This window comes from Talpa occidentalis, unplaced genomic scaffold (assembly GCF_014898055.3).
Source record: "Talpa occidentalis isolate TD23 unplaced genomic scaffold, MPIMG_talOcc4v2.1 talOcc4.14, whole genome shotgun sequence".
NCBI lineage: Eukaryota > Metazoa > Chordata > Mammalia > Eulipotyphla > Talpidae > Talpa > Talpa occidentalis.
The window spans coordinates 84,050,159-84,075,070 of NW_023601433.1; the positions used below are offsets into that span (position 1 = coordinate 84,050,159).

General features: G+C 50.0%; 1 protein-coding gene across 4 annotated transcripts; it reads left to right on the forward strand.

The window, feature by feature from the left end:
- The first annotated feature begins 325 nt into the window (after window positions 1–325).
- On the forward strand, window positions 326–24,531 carry IQCD (IQ motif containing D). 4 transcript variants are annotated; one of them, XM_037511118.2, is made up of 5 exons: window positions 326–399; window positions 17,962–18,754; window positions 20,680–20,913; window positions 22,470–22,541; window positions 23,905–24,531. In XM_037511118.2, the coding sequence occupies exons 2-5, from the start codon at window positions 18,023–18,025 to the stop codon at window positions 24,190–24,192; spliced, it is 1,326 nt and encodes a 441-aa protein (XP_037367015.1). In that variant the 5' UTR covers window positions 326–399; window positions 17,962–18,022; the 3' UTR covers window positions 24,193–24,531. The 4 variants fall into 4 exon arrangements, with proteins under 4 accessions (XP_037367015.1, XP_037367014.2, XP_037367016.1 ...); XM_037511117.2 differs by lacking the exon at window positions 326–399 and adding an exon at window positions 410–437 and having other exon boundaries at window positions 23,905–24,530; XM_037511119.2 differs by lacking the exon at window positions 326–399 and adding an exon at window positions 4,687–4,736.
- The last annotated feature ends 381 nt before the right edge of the window (window positions 24,532–24,912 follow it).

Genomic DNA, 24,912 nt, shown 5'->3' on the forward strand with positions numbered 1-24,912 from the left:
TCGGCCGCCGCCGCCGCCCGCGCAGCTGCGCCAGCTCGCCCGCCCGCCGCCCACAGCCCCCGCCGCCGCCCCGGCCAGGCCCGCCCCGCCGCGGCTATTGGCCGCCGGGCAGCCGTGCTGAGCTCTGATTGGACAGCGCTCACGTCCTTCCCGGCTTCTCGCCCGCTGCCGACGCGGGATTCCGGGCCTGCCTCCTCGGGAAGGGGCGGGGCGAGGAGGCCCCGCCCCCTCCCGCCGGGGCGCCGCGGGCCCGGCCATTGGCCGAGACGCGGGCGACGCGGCCTCCGACTGGCCGCGCCGGGGAGACGCGCGGGGAGAGCGCCGAGGCCCGGGGGCGGGAGGAGACCCAGGGCCCGCCTCTGAGCTTGGCGCGCACCTGGCAACGGAGACTCCGCCGAGGTAACTATGGACAGTAAAACCGGGACCCCCGGGAGCGGGTGAGTGACCCGCGGGGACGGGCCGGGGGCGGGGGGCGGGGGGCGGCGGCCGGCCCTCTCTGGCCTTCCCGAGCGGTCAGCGGCCGCGTCCCGGCCCCAGGGGACCCCCCTCCCCCCCCCCCCGGTCTGGCCTGTCTCCTTGTGCCCCCCTCAATCGCCTGCGAGAACCACTGGACGTCTTGGGGTGTCCCTGCCTCCACACTGACCGTCGTCACCATCTCCAGGATCCCACTTTGCTATCCTTAAAACGTGGGTCAAGTGGGGTCACATCAGGACCAACTGATTTCTCCTCGGTGGTGGGGGTGACTTTCTGAATCCTTCCACCTGGGGTGCATGCTGTGTTCCACGGGAGCATGCACTGAAAGGCACCCCACTTGTGCAGATTTTGTAGTTTTCATTACACCAATTTTTTTTTAAGATTTATTTATTTTTATAGAAGAATTGGGGTACAGGCCAGAGATGCAGGGGGTGAGAGGATTCACAAGAGACAGAGTGGGGAACAGAACAGGCAGACGGACTGAAGTACACTGCTGTGGGGAGCAGTGGGCGAGACAGGAGAGGTCTGTCCTGCCATGTGGGTTTCTCCCTGGCCCGCCGGGAATCGAACTCGCTGCAGAGGCTGTAGGTTGCTTCATAGGTTGCATCTTAACCCCTGCGCCACCAGGGAGGCCCCATTACAACAATGTTTTGTCTTACCTTTAGGACTTGATTGACATCCTTAAAATTTAATTTTGTTTATATACTGAAGATACAGGGTTCATTGTGAGACAAAGCAATGGAGTTGGCATGGAGCAACACAGTAAGTGCTCAGGAAAGCGTAGCATTTTTTCCTTACAGCACACTCCACCCACCACTCTTCTTGCTTCTAACAGCTCCCAGGGAGTTATCTTGTTCCAGACCTTAAATATTTATATGTTCAATGAGTATTTGCTGAGAACCTACTACCAGATAGTAGATAGGAGATAGAGCCTTCAATTAAAGAAACTTCATTTCTCCCCTAATGGAACTTAGGGTTGAATGTAGAAGATAGTCATTAACCAAGTAAAACACATAGAACATATGTAAAACATTAAATAGGCATACACACACAAACCCATATACACAAATATAAATGTAAAGTTAAACCTGTGGAGATTCGCTTCCAGAATGATGGACTGAGGAGTTCGACAAATCCTCACTTCAAAAAGCACATACTGGGCCTCCCTGGTGGTGCAGGGGTTAAGACGCAACCTATGAAGAAATCCACAGCCCACTGCAGCACAAGTTCGATTCCTGGCCGGCCAGGGAGAAACCCACATGGCAGGACAGACCTCTCCTGTCTTGCCCGCTGCTCCCCTCAACAGTGTACTTCGGTCCATCTGCCTGTTCTGTTCCCCACTCTGTCTCTGGTGGGTCCTCTCACCCCCTGCATCTCTGGCCTGTACCCCAATTCTTGTATAAAAATAAATAAATCTTTAAAAAAAAAAAAGCAATTACTGTCCATTGCTGATGAGAAACATAACATATACAGACAGGAGAATATTTCAGTCTTAACGGGGAACAAACTTCTGATACATGATACAACGTAGATGGACCTTCAAGACATAATGCTAAGTGAAATAAGCCAGACGCAATGGACAAATATTATATAATTCCACTTTTATAATGTATCTAGAATAGTCAGATTCACAGACAAATCAGAATAGTGTTTACCAGGAGCCTCTGGGAGGAGAGAAAAGGGAGTTATTATTTAATAGGTCCAGAGTGTCCCTTCGGATGATGAAAAAATTTTGGAGGTGGTTCAGTGTAATTTTTTTTTTTTAAGATTTATTTATTCATGCATACAAGAACCGGGGTACAGGCCAGATGCGCGGGAGGGTAAGAGGATTCACCAGAGAGGGAGCAGGGAGCAGAACAGGCAGAAGGGCCAAAATACACTGCTGAGGGAAGCAGTGGGCACACAGGAGAGGTCTGTGGCGCCATGTGGGAATCTCCCTGGCCGGCTGGGATCAAACCCACACTGCAGAGGCTGCAGACAGCTTCACAGTGCTGTGTTTAACTGCCTGCACCGCCAGGAAATTACACTTACAAAGGATCACAATACTAAACTTTATGTAACCAATATTTTACCACAACCAAAAAAGCAACTATAAAACCAGAGAACATTGTCTAGGCTAATGAAGCTTGACTAGAGGAACGCAACAAAATGAACATTTACTGGTGAAAACTACTGTGTTTGGAGGTGCGGGGGTATTTACCAGGGCTTCTCCGGTTCCACTCCCCCGTTTCTATGGCATGAATTCCATCAGGCCCGGAAGCCCATGAAAACCATAGCTTCACTGTCTCTGGCTGATGGCGCTCACTTGCTTTGGAGGATTGTTGGCAAAAGCGTGATCTTGGTGGCAAGAGAATGGGAGGAGACAGCAACTCCAGTCGGCCGGGGTTACAGCCCTCTTTGGGGGACAACAACTGATGAGCAGCTTAGAATTCTGGGAAGTGAGACAGCCACAGGCCCTTGGTACGTGCTCTGAGGGTCTGTGTAGACAAGCAGAGAAGGCTGTGTACACAAGCAGAGAAGACACAGAAGACACAGCATTATGCTAACTCGGGGTTTCTCAATAGTGGCACTATTGGCATTTGGGCTGAATAATTCTTTGTGGTGGTCATGGGGTGGGGGAGCCCAGTGCACCCTATGATGTTTCTTTGGCATCATCCCCAGCCTCAACCCACCAGGTGCTCCCACCAGGAGCACTCTCCCCCGTTGTGACAACCAGCTCTCTCTCCAAATTATTATCAGAGGTCTCTGGTGGGCAGAGTCAGCCCAGGTTGAATCCACATCTATGATTTCATTTCTAGGAAATCTCCAGAAAAGTTAAATGTGGTAAGAACAGAAATATTTTTACAAGTAACTCTCGGGAATTTAGGGGAACGGTTGAAAATTTGGGGGTGATGTGGCATATTTTTGGACATTTACAAAAGGTCATTGGCTTGTACACTTTTAGTTGGTGAATTTTATGGTGTAAATTACACTTCAGTAGACCTGTGTGTGTTGGAGGGGAGGGGGGTTTGGAGAATTACACCTGCTATGAGTACCAAACTTTGGGCTGAGATTTGAAGGATGCCAAATTGCTAATCCAGGCATTGGGAGTTGGTTTTCTGCTGAAAGGAACATTGTGGGTCAAGATCCCTCTATTCTGAGCCTTTCCAGAAGGTCAGTGTGTTTGCAGCCCAGAGAATGAGGGCAGGGGTGGGGGCTCTGAGATACAGAGGCAGGACAGGTGGGTGGAAGCCAATGAGAAGGAATCTTCTCACAACAGTGAGGATGCAGCCGCCCCACCATCACCGTGGCATTAGGCACCTGCCGTGTAGTGACAGCTCTCATCGGTCTGTGTCTCCTTTCTCAGGCTTTGCTGACGTCTACTCCAGCCTCTCCTGCTCATCGTCCTCACAGATGTCCCGCCCAGGCAGCTGCTCATCTCCCTAGGTGCCTTGGTGGGAATTAGGAAGGGGCACCCTCTCTGGGCACACCCAGCCCCATAGTTTCAAGCTTGGCAAATGGGGAGCATCAGCAAACACCTCTCAACTCCCAATTTTCTTCCGGTCTTCACCCCTCAACAGCCCAGCTGACAGCCCCATTGGAACACTGAGCACATCCCTGGCTCCTCCCTCTCTTTCATCCCCAAACCCAGTCCCTCACCTCATCCCACTGATTCCGCCCACTCCTTGCCCTGTCCCTAGTTGAGTCCATCTCGTCGCTTCCCAGAGCCACTGGGACAGTCATCCAAACCTAACCCTCTCGTCATCTTGCACCTTCTAGCCCTTCCACACAATGCCCCGGGCTGCAGGTCACTCCCTGCTTAAAACATCTTCTGAGCCTCTTGAGCAACCAGGGAAGCTGTCATGGCAGAATTTTCTTCTTTTTTTTAAAGATTTATTTTATTTATTTATGCATAAAAGAACTGGGGTGTAGGCCAGAGGTGCAGGATGGGGAGGAGGCGGTGAGAGAATTTACCAGAGGATTCACCAGAGTGGGGAGCAAAACAGGCAGATCTACTGAAATACTCTGCTGAGGGGAGCAGTGGGGAGACAGGAGAGGTCTGCTGCGCCATGTGGGTCAGCTCCCTGGCTGGGGATTGAACTTGTGCTACAGTGACTGCGGATAGCTTCATAGTGCTGAGACTTAACCCCTGTGCCACCAGGGAGGCCCTTTGGCAGAATTTTCTAACCAGTTGAATCAAGGTAACATCCAACCCCAGTAGAATGATTGAGAGGAAAGGAGACTAGAAACTGGATAACCGAGCCAAGCCAGAGTGGAACAGGGTGAGTCCTGAGGTCACTGCTCATGCCTTGTCTGAATATTACAATGTTGGGAGTAAACAGCAAGAGTCTAATCCGCGTTCCCTTTCCGAGACGTCACCCTCCACCCAGAAAGCCCCAGACAGCCTTTTCAATGGGAGCAGCAGTGACAAAGTCTGCAGTCTCAGCCCCATGCTCCCTGCCTCTGGGCTGGGCAGGCCCTGGCATCCCTTCGGAACGCATTCCGGGCATAGATGGTCGGACAGAAATGCCGTGGTTTGAGCTTGTGGTTTTCACTTGATTGACAGTGAAAAGTTAAAGGGGTGAGTGTCCCCTGCCTGCTCAATTGCTAAATTCCTCCCACGCTTCCCTTTTCTCTAGGTGAGAAGAGTTCAGGCTGATGTCGCTGATGTACCCCCTGATCAAGCCTTCAACGTATAATCACTCACCTTTGAAGAGGGCTTTTAACTCTCCAAAGATCTGTCCTGTCTATTAACTCATCCCTGCACCACCCAGTTCCCTGTTGATGTGGCTAGAACAGGTGTATCCCAGATGCCAGAGAGATAAGGGACATGCCCAGACTCATTCCAAGAGCCCCTGGCAGGGCAGCACCCTGCGCCCCAATCTCCTGAAAGGACTTAGGCATCTGATGTTGATTCTGTAACTGATGGGAGCTTTAGAGGGCACAGACGCCAGCTCATCAGGTAGAACTGGGCTGGACTGGGGCTGGTCTTGCTTTAAACCTGGATGGACACTGGTGGTGGGAGCAAGGCCATTGTGGTTTAGACCAGTGGTTCTCCACCAGGGCCATCCCCACCCTCCACCCTGCAGGGACAGTTGGTAATCCAGGGACATTTTGTCTCCAGCTGATCAGAACTGGTGGGGGTGTGAACAGATGTTATTCATCCATGTGCTACTGGCAATATCTTAAAGCCACAGGACAGCTGCCCTGCAGAGAGTTATCTGGCCAGAATGTTTATAGTGCGAAGATTCAGAAACCTTGTTCTAGAATGATGTTTTTATATAAGGCAGTTGCCCTACACACACACACACACACACACACACACGACAGGTGATGCAGGGGTTAGGTCTCAGCACGATCAAGCTATCAGCAGCCACTGTGACATGAGTTCAATCCCTGGCCGGGGAAGTGACCCACATGGCGCAGCAGACCTCTCCTGTCTCGCCCGCTGCTCCCCTCAGCAGTGTATTTCAGTAGATCTGCCTGTTCTGTTCCCCACTCTGTCTCTGGTGAATCCTCTCACCCCCCCCCACACCTCTCCGGCCTACACCCCAGCTTTTGTATGCATAAATAAGTAAAACAAATCTTTAAAAAAAAAAAAAACATCTTTTGAAATACGGTGCATCAGAGAAGGGCTGCCTTTGCTCTTCGTCACCAATAACAGCAGCAGGTTCCAGCCACACCCAACCAGGTGCCTCTAACATGGGGCTTTGAATAATGGGAATTTTTTTTAAACCACAAATCAGACAAGAAATGCATCTCCCTTCTCACCCCAGCACACATTTAACCCAAATGAACTTATTCCATGCTGCCATCGGCACCAGCGCCCCCTCGCACACGCTACATCTTTTCCAGGTAAATTGATTTCACTCACTAAAGGGTCAAGCCTTGGGTTTTAAGAAGATAGTTTTGCATTGGATAAGATTCTGATCGAAATATTTCTTTTTAAGTGGGGGGAGTTTATTTTAGAAAAAAATGTACATTCACTATGAGGAAATCCTTCTGCTGAAAACAACCGAAGTGATACTCCCCATGGTTGTATATTTCCATCGTTGTATATAACCAGAAATAAATATTTATCAAGTTATACTGTAACCAAAAGATAATTAAAAATCACAGTGAATTCATTTGTAAAGAGGAAGTAGCTCAAAAGTGGTGAGTGGTTTCAGGGACCACTATTTTTTTTTTTAAAGATTTATTTATTTATTGGCCTCCCCGGTGGCGCAGTGGCTGAGCGCTGGGTTGCAAAGCTGCCCACAGCCTCTGCAGCGCCAGTTTGATACCCAGCTGCCGGGCAAGGGTCCCACATGGCGCTCAGACCTCCTGCCGCCCGCTGCTCCCCTCAGCAGTGTACTTCATCAGTCTGCCTGTTCTGATCCCCGCTCTGGCTCTGGTGGATTCTCTCACCCTCCCGCACTTCTGACTGTACCCAGTGCTTGTATAAATAATAAATAAAGAAAGAAAGAAAGATTTATTTATTTATGCGTACAAGAGCTGGGGTGTAGGCCAGAGGAAGGTGGGTGGGACGGAGGTGACGGGGCAGGGTGGGGGTGAGAGGATTCACCAGAGACAGAGTGGAGAGCAGAACAGGCAGACCCACCAAAGTACACTGTTGAGGGGAGTAGTGGGCGAGACAGGAGAGGTCTGCTGTGCCATGTGGGTCACCTCCCTGGTCAGGGATTGAACTTGTGCTGCGGTAGCTGCGGATAGCTTCATAGTGCCACGTCTTAACCCCTTGCACCACCAGGAAGGACCCTCAGGGACCACTATTATCCTCCATCCCTAACAGAATAACATGAGTAGTATAGAAACCAGCAAAATTAAAAACAAATAGTAAAAAGTGGATCCATTTTGGCTCTTTATAAATCCTTTAACACAAAACTGTGGATATTATGTTGAGAAAAATTCATCTTCTATTTTATGCATCTGAGTGTTGGTTGTTTTTAAATTACCTTTGAAGTCGTAAGAAAAACCAGACATCGTTGAGTCAGGACCTCATTTCACACTCACAGCTGTCCTGCCGAGTATGGGTCACTGTCCCCCTTTTACGGACGAGGAAGTCAAAGCTTAGAGAGTTGATTGACTTGCAGAAACACACATCAAGGAAGCCATGATCCTCAGGCTTGAATTCCGAATGTGTCTGACTCCAGAACCCACAAACGTAATCACTGTGCAAGAGGCTCATTTCCACTTCAGAGATGAGGACCCATAAGGTCAGGTGAATTTTCTCAGGGCCATGGCTGAGGCCAGGGGCTGGTAGACAGTTGTTCATTATGACCAGCAGCTTGGCAGTCTGTCCCCAGAAGCACATTCTCTCCTAAACTCAGTCACTCTTCAGTGTCCTCTGTCTCCAAAGCACAGGATAACATGGAAACCGCGGCCCGAGCCGGCATCACAGTTGAGTTCCCGGCTATTAATACCTCCAGCGATTGCTGTTGTAGTCTCTGCCTGGAACTCTTTTGCCGACTAAATACAATTAAAACTTGTCTTCAAAAAAGGACGAGAGTATTGAGTAATGGTTCAAAAGGGGTGGTAGAAAAAAAAACAACTAAAACCTAAAAGAGAAAAACCAAATTAGATTAGATTTAAATCTTTTAAAATTCCAAGCCTGGAGACAAGGGTGGGGAACAACCTAGAAACGAAATCTTGACCCACAATTTCATTATTAAACGGAGCTTTTTTCCGGTCCTAATTCAGGACATAACATCATTTGTGTTATTACATTATCCTATTGTACTGGATCGCCCTGGGAGGAAATGGGCCTATTGGTAAATCGGGAGGGGGGCAGGGGGAGGGCGTCTCTTCCTTTAGTCAACAGCGATCTGCTGCGGACTTTCTGTGTGCTGGTTGCTGGGGTGGCAGACTTCATAGGATATTTTCTGTCCCTTCCCAGTCTCCTGCTTTCCACTCCGGAGAAAGTTAGATGTGCAGTTGCAGACCAGAGGGAGCTTCCTGGGGCTGAAAGGGAAATGCCTAGTGCTTCAAAGGCAAAACCTCGCCTGTTAACCCACCTATTAAGTGGGAGGTGGAATTGGAACTCAGCAACCAGGCACCCCACACCCCTCAAGGACTTCTTTGTGTCCTAAGAAGAACACGGGGAAGGATGAGGCCGGAGCCCTGAGATCCCAGGAGTGTGGGAGGCAGGAATTTTACCTCTTGGAAACAGAACAGAATGGTCAAAAGCACATGAAATCAGCCGTGCAAGTTGTGAAATCCACCACCTGGTTTTATTCAATCTGTAATCAACTAGAAATTGCCATTTTTTTAGGGTGGAAAACAAAACCAGCCATCAGGAGCTCCGTCCTTGTGAACCTTCTCTCTGCTATCTTAATCCACAACCTTATTTCCCAGCCTAAACTCTTCTTCATTCTCTCATAGCCAGGCTGAAGCAGTCTTTTTTGGTCAAGTCTAGGAAGTACCAATGATGGAGCTAGGGAGGCACAGAACCTCAGTTGCAGCTAAGAATCAGAAAGATCTAAATTGTCTCGGGAAATATGTGCTATGAATTTTCAAGGGAAGATGGGCAGTAAGGGAGGGAGGGCATTTCGTTGGCTCAGTGGTGGCTGGTTGGGATGAGAAATGCACACAGGACTCTAATGTTACTGACATTGATTCCCCGTTTCATTGAAATCTATGCTGAAGACCCTTTGCAGGTTTTTCCTAATTACATCAATGAGAAAACCTCAGTTTGGTGTTACTAAGTATAATATTGATTTTCTATTCTACAACTTTGGTATAATTGTTGATTAATTCCAGAAGTGTTTTTGTTGATTCTCATGGGATTTACCTACATAAACAATCATGTCATCTGTGAACAAAGAGTTTTATTTCTTTCTTAGGATCTGTTCTGTATATCTTCTTTTTCTTGTCTTATTGCATTAGCTAGGACTTCCTGTTGAACAGGAGTGGTGACAGGGAACATCTTGGCCTTCCCAATCTCAGGGGTGATAGTAGATTTTTTGTAGATGTTCTTTATCAAGTTAAGGAAGTTCCACTCTATTCCTAGTTTGCTGAAGCCTTTTTTTTAAATTATTTTTATTTATCTATGCATACAAGAACTGGGGTATAGGCCAGAGATGCAGGAGATGAAAGGATTCACCAGAGACAAAGTGGGAAGCAGTACAGGCAGAGCCATTGAAATACACTGCTGAGAGGAGCAGCAGATGAGACAGGAGAGGTCTGTTGTGCCATGTAGGTTGTCTCCCTGGCTGGGGATTGAAATCATGCCACAGTGGCTGGTGATAGCTTGATAGTGCTGAGATTTTAACCCCTGTGCCACCAGGGAGGCCCACCAAAGGTGTTTTTGTTTGTTTGCTTGGTGTTGGATTTTGTCAAATACTTCTCCTTCATCTATTGATGTGATCATAATTTTTTTCTTGTTGATATGCTAGACTACATTAATAGAGTTTTGAATGTTTAACCAGTCCTGTGGAGCTGGGATACATCCCACTTGATCATGATGTGTATTTCTTTTTATACATTATTGGATTTAATTCCTGACTATTTGTAGAGGATTTTTGCATAAGTTCTTCTGGTTTTCCTTTCTTGTAATGTCTTTGACAATTTGATAATAGAGTAATGCTAAACTCACAGAGCCAGTTAGGAAGAATTCCTTTTAATTCTGGCCCCTTGAAGAAATTGTAGAGAATTGGTATAATTTATTCCTTAAATGTTTGGTAGAAATCACCAGTGAAATCATCTAGCCCTTTCTGTTTTGGAAGATTATTAACATTAATTAGATTTATTTAATAGGTATATGTCCATTCAGGTTATCTATGATTTTGCCTAGATTATGTCCTTCAAAGAATTGGTCCATTTCATCAGGTTATCAACTTTGTGGCCATGGTATTGTCCGTCATATTCCCTTATTATCATTTCAACAACCAGAAACTTCGTAAAGATGGTCTCTCAGTCCTTCCTGATGTTAATAATTTGTCTCTTCTCTCTTTTTGTTAGTATATCTTTAGCATCTCCCTACCATTTGCTAATCTTGCTTTTTAACTACAGAGATCTACTCTCAGGCTCATTTTTTCTGGGTAATAGTATCTAGCTAGAGCGAAGTAATGTCAATATGCAGACATCATTACTTCTATTTGAGGAAAGTAATACAGACTCTCGGTTATAGTGGGGATGTAAAATTTCCTTTTTAATTAGAAGTGCTTAAGAATGAAAGTATAGAGGCAAGACAAAAAGTGAGTTGATAATAGTACAGCTTAGTCTATAGATTTGGCAGAAATCACAAACTCTGAGATGTGGACCAGGAGGAATTAGAGTGACCGCTGATGAGGGCCTGGACTCCACCCAGCAGCCCAGCTTCATGAAGTGCAGCCTCCTGCAGCACAGTGGTCCCCACATCGTGATCAGCAACGAGATGTGTCTTGGTAATTTGTTGATAATGAACCCCAAAGCTTGTGACTGATATAAACATTATCCCCGGCCCGCCAGGGAGGGAGGTGACCCAAGTGGCTCAGCAGACCTCTCCTGTCTCACCTGCTGCTCCCCTCAGCAGTGTGTTTCAGTCTGCCTGTTCTGCTCCCCACTCTGTCTCTGGTAACTCCTCTCACCCCCTGCACATCTGGCCTATACCCCAGTTCTTGTATGCATAAATAAATAAATCTTTAAAATATATATATATATATATATATATATAAATCAATGACAGATTATTCAAAGCTTACTGTAAAAAAATTTAATCATCCACACTCCCGGGGATTTTTGAGAAGCTTTATTTAAGAGAGGAGAAAGGGGTGGGACATCAGCTCGCTTGGTGCATCCATGCCTAATCCTGGGCATAACAGGGAACAGCAGGAAACCCATGTGGCAGTGGAAAGAAAGGGGGATCAGGGCTAGTTCACGTAGGTGTAATACACACTTTACAGGAAACAACAAATATGAGTGTTTATTTGTGTACTTCCGCAGAGTCTCGAATGCTATAGGAATTGAATCTTAAGCACGTCTCTTCTCTGGTCTCTCCTTGATAAGATTTACTGAAACCAGAACAGCAGGGAATGGTTCTGCTGTCTCCACGGTAGAAGTCAATCTGAAAAGCAAGAGACTGAACAGAATAGTGGGTTTGGGGGCAGGCTCCTGAGACAGGGGCCCCGGCTGAAATTCCCCTTCCGTCACTCACTAGCTGTAAACAAATGGAAACTTCTGACCTCTCTCTGCCTCCCTGTCCTGATTTGTAAAATGGAGGTAATCAAAATAACTCCCTCCTGAGACCACTGTGAGGGATAAAGGAGTTCTAAGGTGCAAAGCCTTTAAACAGTGCTGGGCACATGGTAAGTTCTCAAGGGTCAGCTAATATTAAAAATATTAATATTCATGTGAAATATTAAAAAATCCTTAAAACGACACCCCCTCCACTCATGCCCATACTCCAGTTTTGTTCGACACCCTTCGAATTCTCTGCATCTCAGTGTTGGATTTGTGGGTAGTTGTAGGTATTGAGTTTTCTTCCTCCCTTTCTCCCCAGGGGGAAAAATATATCATTTAGTGCAAATCTTTTTTTTTTTTCCAAAAATGTTCTGAGATTAGAAGTAATAAAATCTCCAGCACACCCACGTGCGGGAAGATGAGGTATAATTTGCATGATAAAGATATATTTCCATTTGTAAAGTTCATCAGCAGAATTAATGACAAATAAAAGGAAGATCCAATTAAAGTTCCCCATCCATTAACGATCTTGCTTCACTCTCAGGGCAGGAATTTTAAAAGGAGAGGCTTAAGTTGAAAATGATTTAAATATTAAGGTTGGTGGCATTAAAAAGGACATGAAATGATCATATTAGAATTCCAGGAAAAGAGACTCTCCAGTGATTTTCGCCATCAGAGTCAGATGCATTTCCCCTGACCCTAGTTCCGCTGGCTTTTTCTTGTTCACCCAAATGAGCTGTCAAGAGCTGATGGGCGTCATCATAATCAAAGAAAACAAGTGTGCCCTTTAAAGCAAAAGAGGTAATTTGGCTGAAGGCAAATTGGAAACATTTTATATAACGTTGCATTTCCAGCTGCAATCTCTGAAGAATTCAGGCATTTTTGATTTATGCCTGAGAGCTTTGGGGGACAGTGGGGAGAATACATTCATTAAACACTTTGTTCAGGTTCATCCTATGGCCGTGGCGTGGGGCAAAGATCCTTCATCCTCAGAGAGGCTGAGGAGGCGCCGCGCGATCCCTAAAATACTGTTTTCAGGAAAAGCCTTGAGGAACTCAGGAGACTACCAGGGCTGCCAGAAGCGGGCAGGAATCAGAGAGATGTGAGATAATGCCCTTCTCACCTCCATCCCCAGCTCCTGGAGGCTTCTAGGTTTTGGATCCATTTCCCCTGGCCCAGGAACAAAGCATCTTTAGCACCCAGCCTTAGCCCCACTAAGACTTTACCTTTCTTCCCTGTTCATAGTCATTCTGGGTGTTTCTTTCATTCTCTGCCCTCTCTCTGTTTACTCTTTGGCCCAGCGAACTTTTGGGGCTTCAGATATCATTTCCTTCTCCCTCGCATTTGTCTCTCATCCCCAGGGTCTCCAGGGGAGCCCCCTCTGTTGTCTTGTGTTGTCCGCTGCCTAGAATATTGTGTCAGCAGGGTTCTTTGATTGCAAGCAACAGAAACTGACCGTGCCAGGAAAGAAAGGAGGCGAGCCGGGAAGCTCTGGGGATCTTGGTAGGGGGATCTTTAGGAACCCACCACCGGCGCGAATTGCCCCTACCACTTCCTATCCTGTGTCACTCTTCGGAACCTGGGGGTGAAAGGAGCTGGGGGTGGGGGGAAGCAGCCCTCTCTGATCGGCAGCCCCACTAAGACTTTACACGGTGGGAGAAAGGGTGAGTTCCTCGAGAACTGGATTGTGGGAAGACCAAGACATCCCTGTCCTGTCTGCCTGCCTATGGCAGCTGGAACGCATCGCCTTTAAGACTGATTTCTTGGTTCCCCCTTCCAAACTTCCTTTCCCAGTTGCCCAGGTGTCCCCTGTCATTCTCTCCCAGGCACCCCAAACTCAAAACTCTTTCACTTATCAAATCTTAATAACCTTTTCTTTAAAACATTTCTCATGTCCACAGACAGTGTGAACGTCACGGTGACGCGGTCGCCTGTAAGTGGCTTAGCAGGTCATGCCCCAGGATGATGTGGGGTTTCTTCCCAGTGCTGGGTACACCATGGTGATCGGACTAGATAAGCCCCTACATTCATCATAGCTTATTTTTCAGGAAAGGGAGAGAGACAGAGAATAGATGAGCAGGTCCAGAGAAAGAGGTCAGAGGGTGATACCTCACCTTGGAAGATGTGACCAGGAGGGGACTAGCAGGGCAAGGAGACAGTTTTATGCTAAGAAGCACTCCTTACCACACTGATATCCGAGCTGAGGTGGGAGTGAGGGAACGAGCTTTGCAAATGTTAGAGGAACATTCCAGAGGGAACTCAGTGGTGGGAGTGGGCAGGATGGCCAGTGCAAGCTCAGAGGCCTGTCTGAAGTTGGAGCACTTTTCACAAGTTCAAGGAACAGCAAGAAGGCGGGCTGAGTATGGAGAGTGAGCAGCGGGCAGATCCTGCAGGCTTCTAGGTCATCGCAAGGACAGGGGCTTTATTCTGAGTGAGATGGGGAGCCGCGGTCATGTGCTATCCTGGCAAATGTTTATCTACTAGTTTAGTGGGAGCAGATTTTTAGCAGTTGCCAATTTCCATAATGCAAAAAGGTCCACCATGACTGATTTCATTTTACAACCAACATTCTAACAACCACCTCACAAACATCCTGAAAATTTAACAGCTCTTGTGAGCTGGGTTTTGAGCAGAGGGGTGAAAGGGGCTGACATTTTTAAAGATCCCCCTCTGGCCCCTATGATGAGAAGGGTCTGTGGGGCAGGAGGGCATAAGCAGGGCAAGGAGGAGGGGCTTTTGCAGCCATCTGGGTAGGAGATGATGGACTCTTGGAAGGTCCAGTGGCTCTGTGACATCAGAAGCAGCATTCCTACAAGTCTCTTAAATTTTTCTTTCCTCTTACAAAGTGGCTGCCACTGTGCTGGCTCTAAGCCCAACCCAAGGGAAAGGAGATGATGTCAGCTATGTGTCTTTTGTATCTGAAAGATATGAGTTTCCCCAGAGCCCCTAGAAAATTTCTCTTTCTATGTCATTGGCTTAAAGTGTGTAAAGCCACACCTAGCTGTAAAGGAGGCTGAGCCGCTGAGCATAAGTATTTCTAGCTCTTCAGTACAGGTCTGCAAGAGGGAAAGGGATTGGGAAGGGGGTGGTGCCACTCCCCACAAGGGGGAGTGGCCTTAGGAACACCTATCACAAGAAGTTCACCCAGTCTGGAAGTCCAGAAGAGCTTCCCTGAGGAAGTGACACTTGTGCTGACTCTGAGTATAAGGAATTAAACTTGCAAGGGGAGAAGGAAGAATTTCAAGGAAAGAAACAGCAAGTGCAAAGGCCCCGAGGTGGAAGTTTTATAATATCCCAGTCTATTTACCTGTCACTATCTCGTCCCCACTAAATTATCCATTATGACAGATCTTTCTCAAAAATTGTTTTTTCTGATATTAAAATGGATCCCAGCTTCCTACAAGATAAACTCCAAAGTCCCCACTGTGCTGTTAAAGGCTGGTGGTACGCTCAACCTAGTCTGTGAATACCACTCTCTCCGCTTCCTTCTGTAGTTGTTGAACCTTCATGGATGTAACTTCATGCCCCAAAGCAGAGCATAAATCCAAGGAGACAGAACCCTCCCTCACATCTCTTAAAGCCCCAGGGACTCGTGAGCACCTGACTAAAGGGGCAGGGGCAGACGTAAGCAGGCCAGTTAGGAAGCTCTTCAGTCATCCAGGCAAGAGAGGATAAGGCCCTTATTCAGTGGCAGGGAGGGGAGTGGTCTGGGAGCTGTCAAGGAGAGAACCCTGGTACACTGGGTGGCAGATTGGAGGTGTGGGGTGATGAGGGGTGTGTATGGTTAGGATGGCAAAATTGCTGATCATCAAGACGAAGGACAAAGAAGGAGCAGGGTGAGAGGTCGAGGGGACGAGGTGGGGTCCATGTTGGACCCGGTTTGTTGGACTGCCCAGCTAATCCTGGGCAGCAGACAGTCGCAAGTACGCCCACATCTCCAGCCAGGATGGGAGAGACTCAGACTAGGAAGCCACCGAAGTGCTGGACTTGGGATTTCAGCTTCTCTGGGTCAATAATACTAGTTCTTATTTCTTGAGCATTTAGTATGTCTAGGCTCTGTGCCAGAAACCTTTCGGCAAGCCTGAGGATCCCTGTTTCACTGCTCAGGAAGCCCAGACTTAAGGGGATTAGATAACCAGCCCAGGGTCCCCCAGCAGAGTTGAAGCCAAGCGAGACTGCTGGGAAGCTAGTACTCTCAGTCCTGGTGCCTTGTGGGCAACACAAATTATTGATTTCTGATGCCATCGTTGATTTTTTTTTAAAGATTTATATTTATTTATACAAGCACTGGGTACAGTCAGAAGCGCGGGAGGGTGAGAGAATTCACCAGAGCCAGAGCGGAGAGCAGAGCAGGCAGAAGGACCGAAGGACACTGCTGAGGGGAGCAGCGGGCGGCAGAAGAGGTCTGCGCGCCATGTGGGACCCTCCTCTGGTGGCCGGGGAGCAGCCGGGGATCGAACCGGTGCTGCAGAGGCTGCGGGCAGCTTCGCAACCCAGCGCTCTACCGCTGAGCCACCGGGGAGGCCCCATCACTGATTTTTTTTCCAACAGTCTTAAATAAGTTTTTTTATTTTGTAATAGCGATGCATTGACAGAGAAGTTGCAATGATAGTACATACACCATCCTCGTATGCCCTTTGTTCCTCCTTCTCTATGTTAACATCTTACATAACCGTGGTATATTTGCCAAAACTAAGAATTAAACGTTTATATCACTCTATTTGTTTGCATTTTAACAGTTTTCCTACCAATCTAATGATCCAACCCAGGAGACAGACTCACATGTAGCAAAAAGCTTTCTTTCTTTCTTTCTTTCTTTTTTAAAGATTTTTATTTGTTTATGCTTACAAGAGCTGGGGTACAGGCCAGAGATGCGGGGGGTGAGAGGATCCACCAGAGACAGAGTAGGCAAAGTGACTGAAATACACTGCTGAGGGGAGCAGCGGCAAGACAGGAGAGGTCTGCTGCGCCATGTGGGTTTCTTCCTGGCTGGTTGGGGATCAAACTCGTGCTGCAGAGGCTGCGGATTGCTTCATAGTGTGGTGCTTAACCCCTTGTGCCACCAGGGAGGCCCGCAAAAAAGGTTTCTTAACATTGCATTCCTGTGGTGCCTCCCTGGTGGCACAGGGGTTTAAGTCTCAGCACTATCAAGCTATGGCCAGCCACTGTGGTGGGAGTTTGATCCCTGGCCAGGGAGCTGACCCACAGGGTGCAGCAGAGCTCTCCTGTCTCACCCGCTGCTCCCCTTAGCAGTGTATTTCAATCAGTCTGCCTGTTCTGCTCCCTAATCTGTCTCTGGTGAATCCTCTCACCCCCCCCACACCTCTGGCCTACACCCTAGCTCTTGTATGTAGAAATAAATAAAATATATCTTTAAAAAATTGCATTCCTATTTTTTAAATCCATCCTTAGAACTTAGTACCAATGCGTGGTGCTGGTGCCAGTCATGCTGGCTGTCAGCTCTGCAGCTGACTGTCTTGGTGTGCCCTGATTCAGCCTGGGGCTCCCACAGGCTGCACCACCCAGGCGCCCTAGCCAGTGATGTCCCACTGGCTTTGGCCAATAGGAGGCACAAGTGTTAGATCAGAGGGTAGAAAGAAGGAAGAACCTAGAATATACCCCCCTCTGCTTCAGACGGCTTTTCCGGCAGTGGCTGCCGCTCTTCTTAGACAGGAAATGGTGGTAATTCCAGCTTCCCCTGGGTGACCCCAGTCCCCAGCTCACCCCGATTACCACTTCCTCCTGTGATGGCTTCCTGCCTTTGACAATCGCTGGGTGGCTCCACCCTCCCCTGGTTGGCCTCTCAACCCTTCCATCACCCGTATAATGGGTTTTCTTTCTTTCTTTTTTTTTTTTTTTAAAGATTTATTTATTTTTGCATACAAGAACTGGGGTGTAAGCCAAAGGTGGGGGGTGAGAGGATTCACCAGAGGCAGAGTGGGGAGCAGAACAGGAGAATCTACCGAAATACACTGCTGAGGGGAGCAGCGGGCGAGTCAGGAGAGGTCTGCTGCGCCATGCGGGTCACCTCCCTGGTTGGGGATTGAACTTGTGCTGCAGTGGCTGTGGATAGCTTCCTAGTGCTGATGCTTAACCACTTGTGCCACCAGGGAGACCCCCACCCCCATCCTGTTAATGGATTTGCTGTATCTAAACACTTAGAATGTCTGTCCTTGCTGGTTGGCCCATTCCACACTCGATTTTCCTGCCCTTGTCACTAAGTTAAAAACTGCTTTCCAGCGAGCGGTCCCATGTAAACACTGCAGCAAATCTAAGATGTACTACAGCAACTATTGATGCCACAGCCATGCCAGCACGGCCGCACTACCTGCTTACCCCTTCTTTTCTCAGGGACGACGGAGACCAGAGAGTGCACCAAAGTCCCCAGCTGCCAGGGCCGACAGAGGCCACCATGACGGCTCCGAAAGCCAGGCTGGAGGTCCTCGCCGTGGCCCCTCTCTACCAAGGCCCCGACATCAATAGGATCAGACTGACGGCAGAGCCAGCCAAAAAGCCACCCGCCCACCTCAAGCCCCTGCTCTTCTCTGACACCAAACACACCACCGTTGAGGCCAAGAGGATCATGTCTGTGGTGGACGAGACCATCCACAAGGTGGAGCTGGTGACCCTGCTGTCCCACGTGCCCCCCAGGTTCCATGTTCTGGAGGGGCTGCTGAAAGAGGACATCATGAAGGCACTGAGAGAGCACGAGGGGCTCTGCCAGAGCCTCCAGGTCAATCTTGAGCACCTGGAGGAAGAAATGCAGCAAGAGGAAGAGGAGGAGGAGGGGTGGCCCCAGGACCTCGTCCCCTCCCTGGACCCGCAGGGGCTCACTGTCTCCTCCCTCTCGCAGCAGATCAAAGACTCCACTAGGAACATCTTGAGGCTCTTGCTCAATAACCCCCAGGCTGCCAGGCTCTTGAAGACGCAGGTGCTGAGCCGCAGTGCGGAGGCCCAGAAGTTTATTGACAGCCTGATTGAGCTCCGGGGCTTCCTGTTTGAGAAACTGCTCACTAGTCCCACGGAGGCGCGGGAAAAGGCCCAGTTCATACAGGACGTCAGCAGGAGGAACAGGAGGAACCAAGAGATCATCGATGAGCTTGAGCAGGAGCTGGCGGAGAGCATGAAGAGCAGGGACAAAGAGGTATCACCCCACCACACTCGTAAAACGGGAAGGAGCCCCGCAGAGGAGCCGCAGGGTTCTGCCTCAGGGACTTAAGTAGTTGTTTTCTATTGTTCTGAGCACTCATTAGGTGTTGGGTTTTATAAACAAGCCCTTGCTCTTCCAGCTCCATGGAATTTGTGGTGATGAAGGAAGGTATTTAAAAGGCTGATTTGTTCACAATTTTGAGAAGTGCAGTGAAGGGTAGGTGCAGGATGCTGCAAGGGAGCATTACAGAATTGAACTTCATCCAAAAGGGCAAGGGACATTGAAACCAAGATGTGAAGAATAAGAGGGGATGAGCCCAACAGGAGAGGGAGGGCAGGGCCTTCCAGGCAAGGGGTAGTCTGACTTTCCCGCAGTGGGTTGGGTAAGTAAATCCTTAAGCTTTGCGGGTCCTGCGGTCTTAGTTACAGCTCCTGAGCTCAGCTGCGCCATCGTAGTGAATGCAGCCGTAGCCCATCTGTGAATGAGGGGGTCGTATTCCAGTAAAACTTTACCTACAACTTTACCTACAACTTTGGAGCTTGAGCGCTGCTCCAGCTTCATTCACCCAGCTAGCAGGGAGGAGGGGGCTCATCCTGCCCTTTGGAGACACAACCGTCAAGTTTTTATCTACCCCCAGTGGCTAGACCCTGCGCAAGGTGTCCATACCTGAGGCCACCTTCCCAGCGAAACACTCTGCTCTGAGCCTTTCCCAGGAGAGCTGATCCTGGGCACAGGCCCTCATTGTCATCCCCTGCATGGTCCATGAGAGATCCAGGCTCTCTGAAGTTCTTTGCCACCCCCTTTTCCCCACACTGGCTCAGGAGGCCCCTCCTTATAGTGTCAAGGAATTTCTCCTTTTTTTTTTTTTTTTAAGATTTATTTATTTATTCATACAAGCACTGGGTATAGTCAGAAGCACAAGAGGGTGAGAGAATTCACCAGAGCCAGGGGGGAGAGCAGAACAGGCAGATTGATGAGGTACACTGCTGAGGGGAGCAGCAGGCGCGGCAGGAGAGCCATGTGGGACCCCTCGCCCAGCGGCCAGGGATCGAACCGGCACTGCAGAGGCTGCGGGCAGCTTCGCAACCCAGTGCTCAACCACTGCGCCACCAGGGAGGCCCAAGGAATTTCTCCTTTAAGGCATTCACCAGAGTTTGTGGATAAACACCCATGAGATTATTTTATTGGGTCTGAAGGCCCATAAAAAGCACAGACCTTGTCCCCTGGCTGTCCATGGTACCCACAGGGAGCCTGGCACAAAAGGGGGTACCGTGACTACCGTAGAGTGGGGGGTGGCAGGCTGCGGGTGCCCAGGCAGGGGAGGGGACCCCCAGATTAAGGGATGTCACCGAGGGACAAAGAGGGTTTTGCTGGTCCCCTTTGGGTGGCCAAACCAGCACGGAGCTCCCCACTTAGACAGATCTGGAGTCCAGGTGGGCTGACTTCATCGTGTCACTGGACGGCAGTATAAAACTAGCGGTGACACAAGCAGGCATGTGGTGGGGGGTCTGCCAGCGAAGCTGTGACTGCTCTGCAGCCCCACGCGGAGAGCCTGCAGCCTTGCCCCCCGCACTTCTTCCCCCCTTCAAGTATCTTGGCCAACTGGACACGCCTGCCCTGCGAGTGTCACCGCTGTCCCAGCCCTGTCCTGTGGCCTGCGTTCTGCACTCTGCACTCAGCCGGGAGATACAGGGTGGATCAGATAGACCTGGCTTCCCACCCCGCCCCAGCCCAAGACAGATGACTTGACCCTCTCCTCTGTAACCCCCTATCCTAATGGGGGGAAGGGGTGTGCGGTAGGATTCAATGAGATCACAACACTCACACGGTCCCACAACTCCCCTCACCTCCCCCCCATGACTGATGAGCATCATCGTGTAGGTATTTGATTAACAGGCCCTCTCCTCTTCCCGGCCCAGCTGGAGAAGGACAGCTTCGTGATCCGAGAACTGAAAAACCACTTGTATCAAGTGCTCAAGTTCTCAGAGAACAGCCTCCTTCGCGCCAAGCAGGAGGCGGAGAAGCAGCAGAGGGCGGACTTCCGGGCCTCGCAGGCCAGGGTGGCCAAGATCCAGCAGGAGCTCCTGATGCTGCGGTCCCAGTTCAACAACCTGCTCGCAGAGAACTGGGAGGCCGAGCAGGCGCTGAGAAAGGTGCCCTGGGAAGTGGGGAGGAGGGAGCTGGGGAGCCCCTGGGGAGGGGAGGGGAGGGGGCACAAGGAGGTCCAGCTCATCTCAGCTGGGGCCAGGCTGCTCCAGCTCCCTGGGGGAGCCCCCAACGCACCCAAGGAGGGCACAACACACTGGCCCAGGGACTGGGGGCAGAGAGGAGAGAGACCCCTGTCCCAAGGGGCACCACTCTGTGAGCTTGGGCAAGCACCTTAGCTCCTCTGAGCCCCATGGGGCTAATATACAAAGGACAGGAAGCAGCTCATGAACCTCAGGGAAATCACTTAACTCCCTTCCAGTCTCAGTGCTCACATCTCTAAGTGAAAGTGATCAAGATGGTGTTTGTGGATGGTTATGAGAATTAAGTGAGATGATAGTGGGTGCCCAATATTTTTTCAGTTGCCTTTTCCATCATCTCAATCCAAATCCATGCCCAGCATGCACCCAGCTTGTCCCAAATCCCCTTCCTCACATAGGGCACCCTTTCTAACACTTGTGCCAGATTTTGGTGTCATGATGCTTTTGAGCATCTAATGGAACCCATGGGCCTTCCCCCCTAAAAAGGCACAGATGCACATACACATGCCCGTGGGCCATTCTTGGGGACCGCCATCCCCTGAAGCCTTTTAAGTGTCCAAGTGAACCGTATGGATCAGGCAGCAGATTGATTTAATTAAGGTGAAACACACAGAACATACAATTAACCATTGTACAGTGAACAGCTGACTGACACTTGGCAAAGCTATGCACCAGCACCCCAGTCTAGCCCCAAAACATGTTCTCCAGCTCAAAATAAACCCTGTACCCACTGAGCAGTTTCTCCCCAGCCCCTGGGAACTGCTAATCTGCTTTCTGTCCCTGAGGATTTGCCTGTGCTGGAATGCTTCACACAGATGGAATCTAGAATACATGGAATCTAGACTCATGACTGAGTCTCACTCTGCATCATGTATTCAAGGTTCACGCACTTGGCATTTATCATTCCTTTTTGTGGCTGAATAATATTCCACTGTATGTGTGGGAGCTCATCTTTTAGAAACAAAATGAGAGCCCATCTTCCTATTGCATCTCAAGCTCCTCTCCACCCCCCAGAAGAAAACTCCCACACACGCTCACACACACACACACACACACACGTGAGAGCCTCTCACTCTGGTTCCACGAGGCCCATACTGCCCCTTGGCACTCTGCTCCAGCACTCAGACTTGATTTCTGTTCTCTAACACCACAAGCTTATTCCCACCCCAGGGCCTTTGCACCTGCTGCTCTCTCTACCTAGAATCTGAGGATTTGCCTGTGCAGGCTGCCATCTTCAAATACACATTCCACCACCCATATTGGCTCTGCGGCCCTGGGCAAGTGAGTTAGCAAGTTTGAGGCTGTTTCCTCATCTATGAAATGGGGAGAAACTTGCCTTGGGTGATGGACTCAGTAGGTGAGGTAGGTAAAGCATACCCCATGGGGCCTGCTGATGCAGAACGCTCGGCACTGTTAATGTTATTGTTATTCCATTAAACAATGATTAATTGAATTTTTTTTAGAAGAAATATAAAGTAGAGACAGAAATCCAGAACTGGATCCAGAAGTATGACACGGAGATGAGTGAAAAGCAGGTATTTATGGCTGTATACACAAGTCTCACTCAAGCATGTTTCCCAGGATACTCTAGGAAGGACACGTGGGGTTCTGAACCTCCCCAGAGACCTTGGAACATGCCACCCCTCACCCCAACCCCCTCCCCCCACAGGGCCCTGCCCCTTCCCACACTCAGGGGTTTGTCTAGCCTGGGGCTGGAAGAGAGAGGTGGGAAGGAAGGTGCCAGAAGCCGAGAGCCACAGGAAGTGCCTGACACTGGCCTCGTGATCTTGGCTCCATCTAGTGTCCATCTAGTGTCTCCATCCATGCTTCCCGGTGCCCTCCCTGCTCAGCCTACAGCCACCCCCAGTCCAGGGCTCACCCCAAGAGCAAGCCTCCACCACTCCCTCACCTGGAAAGTTTCTATGGGGTGCCGGGTGCTGGGGCCCATGTCTCCAAATGATGTCATTAGGAAGTTCTACTCCAGTGTCATTCCCAGCTGTGTGGCCTTAACTGCAGTCCTTGCCCTTCCTGAGCCTGTTTCTTCCTCTAATCAATGGAGACAATGATTCTGTGCTGGGTCCGTGGTGGGGATTGAGGCCCCTTGTGCCTGCACCCAGGATCTGGGGCTCAGGGAACCGTACAGTCTCCACCCAGCTCGGTAATGACACTGGGCCAGGGAAGCCTGGCGAGCCCTGGAGGTGACACCAGCCTCCCTGTAGTCCAAAATCAGGGTGCTGTTCAGAGAAGGGCTTGGAGGCTGTGCTGCTCCTCTGGTCCCTATGAGAGTGGTGGCTTCTGCAGCAGTGGAGACTGGCCTCTTCACTTCTGTGCCCTCTAAAAGTGCTTCACTTCCAGTAGATTCAGGAAGAAGGGATGGAGAGAGGTGTGTGTGTGATGACACAGGAGAGGCTGTGGTTAGACACAGGGAACTGTGGGACTCAGTGACCTGAGATGTTGCTGCAGGACAGCCACAACTCAGCAGCTTGCATTTCTGTGCCCCTGTATGCCTGCACCACACCCACACATGGTGCCCTTCCTGTCATTCAACCCTAGAAACAGTGCCCACCCTGCCCCTAGCCCCAAACTTGGAATCGTCCCCATTCCAGATGACAAATAAGGCTTGAAAGGTGAAGCCCCTCGAGGTGTGGCTGAGCCAGGATTTGAAACTCAGTCTGCCCCCCACACCAGCCTGTGTTCTGTCCCCCATTTCTGACAGGGTTTCGGTCGGGTCCCACCGTGAGCCTCACTGCTGCTGCGGCCGTCACCCCGGCCGGCTGCACAAAGGCTTAGTGCAGGTGCCACTGCTGGGGTGGGCTCACCGGTGGGCCAAGGGGCGCCTGCAGAGGAAGGCGGCGGGAGGTGCTCTCTGCTGGTGGCCCCACCCTGCGCTCCCCCCAGGAGGAGTACGAGGAGCTGGACACCATCCACAAGGAGGAGAAGGTCCAGCTGCAGGAGCTGAAGCAGAGGCACGGCGTGTTGGTGGAAGAGTTCGCGCAGATCCAGGCGGAGCGGGACGTGAACTCCAAAAAGAGGCTGGAGGCCGAGCAGGAGATGGTGCGCATGGTGCGGGCAGCCACCCTCATCCAGGCCGTGTGGAAGGGCTACCTGGTCCGCTCCATGCTCAGGTCCAAGAGGAAGAAGCGGGGCAAGGGCAAGGGCAAGGGCAAGGGCAAGGGCAAGAAATGAGCCCCCGACACAGCAGCCCACTCGCCTCACCTCACCCCCCCAGAGCAGGCCAGGGAGCCGCACGCACGGCAGGGGCGGGGGGTGGGGGGTCCTGCCCTCCAGCTTCTATAGTTTTTCAAAAATTAGAAAGCATTTTAAACCACATCCTGTAAATAAACCTCACTTCACCCAGGGCTGTTGGCCGTGTTGTGTCCACGCTTGCAGATGTTTCCCTGGGGGGAGCATGCAGAGCGCGGTGTGGCGTGCAGCCATTCCTTCCTTGAGTCGGTGGGAATCCAGACCCCGGGCTGCAGCCCCCCCAGTCCCAGACTGGAAGCCACATGGTTGCAGTGGCTACGCTGCACGCCGGGGCCCAGGGGTGCGTGTTACAGCTGCACACGGGGTCCAGGAGCAGGCAGAGAAGTCCGGGAGGAACTGGGTCTCAGGCTGCCCTCAGCCGGGCTCATTTGGCGCCCAGGTAGTTGAACAAACTATCTTTTAAAATTCATTGCTGGCATGTGAAAAATCAGGGCTTTCTGCCTTTTCTGGAAAAATCTTACCACCTTACTTGGCCTGCATGTTGCTTTTCTTTTAGTATAGTCCAGAGAAAAGAAGTGTATCTGGGCCTTGAATATTAAACATAAGGGTGAGGTTTAGATAAAGGCAGATATTTGCTGGGTGTTTCTAGTAAAATCAAGGAGGGAGGAAACTAATTTTTCGTTGAAGTTCTAGGAAGTTTAA